Source organism: Bicyclus anynana, chromosome 4 (genome assembly GCF_947172395.1).
Source record: "Bicyclus anynana chromosome 4, ilBicAnyn1.1, whole genome shotgun sequence".
In the NCBI taxonomy this organism is placed as follows: domain Eukaryota; kingdom Metazoa; phylum Arthropoda; class Insecta; order Lepidoptera; family Nymphalidae; genus Bicyclus; species Bicyclus anynana.
In genome coordinates this window covers 12,869,462-12,874,313 of record NC_069086.1, presented here as the reverse complement: position 1 = coordinate 12,874,313, position 4,852 = coordinate 12,869,462, and the positions used below count along the sequence as shown (strand labels likewise).

Here is a 4,852-nt window from a genome sequence, read left to right as displayed (position 1 = left end):
CTTATCATTCTTGCACTCCTTCTTATTTAAAACAGATTTTTTCTTTGCATGGCTCAAACACTGAGCGCCAAAATTGCCGACATAGGCAAATGCATGCAAAGTAATACGGACGTCACTGCTGAATCCAAAATGCATTACATATAATGCATGTACAGTCAAAGTGTTAATACTTTCACTAATCGGAACAAATAAATTATAGACCAATACTGCCGCTATCGAGGACTAGAAAAAACTATGAAAATCAACATTGTTGTAACACATGTGACATTTGCTTGTGACATGGGAATCTTAATCTAACGGGAATTGACGAAAACAAAGCAGACAAGTTCGCAGGAAAACAAAATATGAAGAACTGGTATATCATCTTAATCGAATTGTGCTAATGAGACAAGTTTGTGGCGCACCGCATGCCCTTGCCTATCTTTATTCTTAGATATATCTCGATTACTTTAATTAAAATGGTAATTAACTTAATGACTAAAAAATGTAACGTTAACTGTTGTAGATATTATTCGATAAAACAGTTTAAATATATAAACACGTCAAACTTTGCATCAGCATCAGTGCACTGAAATACGTCCTCTGGTTATCAGGTGCACTAAACAAAATAACAATGATGTTCAGCGTACTACTACTGCCCCTGCTGTTACTAGGTGTGTTTAGTCATTATTAACTTCATGAAAATGATGTTGTTGTTTATGTTTACTCAATTTATTATTAGCAGTGTTAATTAATTATATGTTATAACACATTTGCTCGTAAATTATCGCTTATTTCACCAATTTCAATATCGTAATTTATCTAATTATGCACATGTGCCGTAAAGTAAAACCTTTGTCATCCGTCTAAGAACGAACGGTACTTTTTTAAATCTTGGCAAATAGTTTTTATGGCAGAAAAGTGCTCAACATTTTATGAAAAAAATTAACTTTGTGAGATAAAATACTCATAATAAAACCATTTAATTCTTTAACATTAATAATTTTGACAATACTACTTTATTTTATTTTTACTTTATTTTATATGAAAATTTACTTTATTAGTAATACTGGTTGTTTTTTGGTGCATTTGTCTGAAAAATGCATCAAAATGTCGTCGTAAGGAAAACAGGCAAAGATGCAAATTCGTTTTCAGAAAGTGTTTCCAACGTGTGTTTCCTCGCAAATGTGTTATAAAACGTCGTATGACATACGTGCGCATTGATAATTACAGCTTTTGCTTCCTTACTATAGCTCTTGCCTTTGAAACTGCAATATCACCTCGGCTGTAATTTTCAACTTACCGCGCTTATATCATAATGTACTTTTTGAGTTTGAGTTGTTAAAACATTTTTAGCATCATAATTTAGCTTTTTAATCAATCTAACTCTAATTAGAAAGGAGTTGCATTGTTTTTATCTTACTTTATTACTTATTGTTTTATAGCGTCACTAGCTGCCTCAAAACCGCAATACGGGAACGCGCAATTTTCTTGCCCTCAACCTTATGGATATTTCAAAGCTTCTAATCAATGTGACCAATATGTGGAATGCAAGGTAAATTTACTTTCATATATTTGATATACCTAACTTACATTGCATTATGCGGTTAAATTAATGGTACATTTTTATGTATTTGCAGAACAATGTGCCACTTCAGTTGTCCTGTCCTACCGGTCTTCAATTTAATCCAATGAGACAATGGATAGAGTATCCTTGTGATGCTCCTGCAGTCGTTCGGTGTAACCCATCTCGTACGTATTTAATGACATTACCTAATTTAATTATTAGATCTCAAAGTAGAGCATGTTGTCAGTGCTTTTGGATCCAAAAATTGCTAACTATAAATCTCCTAGGCGATGAAATGAATGGTCGTAGACAGTACAAAGCCATTATTATATTTGGAAGTCGCTACGTGGGCATGCTTTGCTATTATGATAGATGATAGCTTATTATAATATTACTAGCGGACACCCGCGACTTTATCTACGTGACACTCGTTATAAACTTTCAACCACTATTTCACCCCCTTTTTATTAATTTTTCGCATGTTTATATGTATATAATAAACAGTCCACAAATAATTTAACAAAAATTTAACTCAAAACATGAGCGATTTATATTAAAAAAAAAGTTCAAACTCAGTAGAATTTTGTAAAATCTTAAATTACATTATTTTTGGTATTTTTTGATAATACATAGTTTTGTTATTAGTATAGATTTTCCAATAAAATTAGTCTCTACAATAGATCTATGTCCTGCAATGGACTGATATGATAAAAATGATGATGATTTATTTCTTACTTACAGCTGCAAGAACTTATGTTGCACCGACAACGCCCGCACCTCCTCCCCCCACTACTCCAGCTCCAGTAGTGGTCCAGCCGCGAGACTTCTCGTGCCCACAGCCGCAGGGCTACTTCCGGACATCTACTGGTTGTGAACAATATGTTGAATGCAAGGTGAGATATGAGAAGTTTACAAATACTTACAACAACGGGACAATTGAGACGATAGCTTAACGCCCGAAATTAATAATCAATCCTAATCCGTTTCCCGTCTAAGATCGATATTTCAATCCATTTCTTATATAAAGCATGCTAATCCGTTTTTTCCCGTCTAAGATCGATATTTCAATCCATTTCTTATATAAAGCATGCCAATAAGCGATCCTCGAATCGAGTTTGCAATCTTAAAAATCAATCTATCATTGGGAGGACGGATCACAGATTAGAGATGGCCTCTGTATGAAAATGTAAATTTTTGCGTGTCAATAACCTATCCGACCATTTTGACATATCCATAGATCGGTGTAAACAAAACGAACTTCTGTACTCAAACTACAAAAACGTCAGTTCAAGTTTCCGTTCCATTTTCGGTAGTGCGTTCTTCGTGTAGTGTGTAGTTGATAATAAAATGAATTTTTTACGTGTTTTGAAATGTAAAGTCATATTTAGCTTAAAACATATTTCAAGTAGGTATTCCGTTTTTAATTTAAAGATTTGTTACATTTATAAAACGTTGAATAAAAAGTATTATTGAATTAAGCACTGTGCTAAGAACGGAACGACAAGGGGGGAAAAGATCGCTTGCGATCCGTCAGAAAAACATATTTAGATTGCAGAGTTTTAATATTGGCACGAAGATTAGAGATCAATCGGGCGATTGGCAACAATCTAAGATTTATTTGAATCTTAGATTGGAGATACATTATTAATTTCGGGCGTTAGTCGAACGACGTTTATTTCATTTGCTTGAACATCAAACTTTGTAAATTCATATTTTGGGTTTTTATATTGACGGTTTGTATTATGTTGCGCAATAACGTCATCATCAATAATACACGTGTGTTAGTAATAATTCCAAACCGTTAAACGAATTTAGTCAAAGCTGCAATACAATCATCCATAGTGGGTGCACCCATGATGCAATTAAAAGTGGAGGAGCATTGCACAGAAGGCGTCGCTCATCGGTACAACCACGAACCCTCTGGCCAGAGTGAACGATTAAAAAGCAGAGTAATCGTACTTAAACATGGGCTTAAAGGCTCGGATGGTGACACTAATGATCTTTTTATTGCTACAGAATAGCGTACCACGAACGTTCTCCTGCCCTCGTGGTCTTTACTTCAATCCTCAAGTGCAATGGACGCAGTACCCCTGCGATCAGGCTTCAAAAGCGATATGTGATGAACCTTTAGGTAAATTTTGTTTTATGTATTTACTTTAATTCATTAAATGAATGCACGCCAGTGCACTTGTACTTTTATTACGCTCGTTTATGTACATATCTCAATTCTTTTCCATGTTCTTTATTTTACCAAATCTTCTACGAGTGCACTAAACTTTTTATTTTTGTACACAGAGATTGAGGCTATACCAGAACCTGAACCAGTGACTACACCAGCACCAGCACCTGCACCAATATGCCAACCTGTGGCATCATGCTTAGGCCCTGCACCAACGTGCCAACCTGTGGCACCATGCTCTGCCCCTGCACCGCCACCACCATGCACTCAATGTTACCAATAAAAACGGTACGGTGATTTTATATTTTCTATTTAACAATTTATTCTTATAAGAGTAATTCTAGTTTGAAATACAGGTTAACTTTTAGAACAAAGACTTAAATAAAATGTATTTTTTTTATCATTTTAGCGCATTCAAGTAAAAGTTTGTTTATTACAAAAGTTGTTTTACTTTTAATTTATTATGATTTAAAGATTCCATTCTATTTTGACGTGTCATCAAATATTCTCCAAAATATGGGATCAAAAGTTGTTAAAGCCTATAAAAAAATAGTAACGAAAGTTAAATCAAATAACAATTAGGCATGTTAATGCTTATTAAGTATGTTTTAAATATACCTATGCCATAAAATGCTAATAATAGAACTTAAAGTTATTTTTATTATAACCACTTATATTACAGACGCTGTATTAAATGCCACGAATTCCGCTTACTGCGTTAATGATGGCTACAAGTTCTACCGCTACGAGATACTGCGCAGTAGATGACAACGTTTACTGCTATGGAAAAACTAGCTAGATCAATTATATACAAACAAAATTGTGCTTTTATTATATTTATTAGGTGAAGGTTTAAAAAAATAAATTATTATTTAAAAAAACATTATTTATTTCACCTATAATCCTAGAATAAAGAATGATCCAGAATGATTCCTCACAAGCAGCGTGGTGAAGTCGAACCCATAAAACTAAATCAATCGTCACGCGTCTACAAATAGTAAATTTACAAAAATCTGTATAAGTTTTGAAGAAATTGCAATGATTTATTGTTTGTAGCATGGATAAACTATACGTAATTTCTTTATGTCGGAATAATTGCTTCAGAACTTGACACTCTAACTCTCAAG

The 4,852-nt window shown here is 33.7% G+C and overlaps 1 protein-coding gene across 1 annotated transcript; it reads left to right on the top strand.

Moving 5' to 3' along the window:
• Positions 1-549: 549 nt before the first annotated feature.
• LOC112050172 (protein obstructor-E-like) lies at positions 550-4,606 on the top strand. Its single transcript, XM_052881243.1, has 6 exons — positions 550-653; positions 1,425-1,534; positions 1,620-1,731; positions 2,288-2,439; positions 3,563-3,677; positions 3,842-4,606. The coding sequence occupies exons 1-6, from the start codon at positions 614-616 to the stop codon at positions 4,006-4,008; spliced, it is 696 nt and encodes a 231-aa protein (XP_052737203.1). The 5' UTR covers positions 550-613; the 3' UTR covers positions 4,009-4,606.
• The last annotated feature ends 246 nt before the right edge of the window (positions 4,607-4,852 follow it).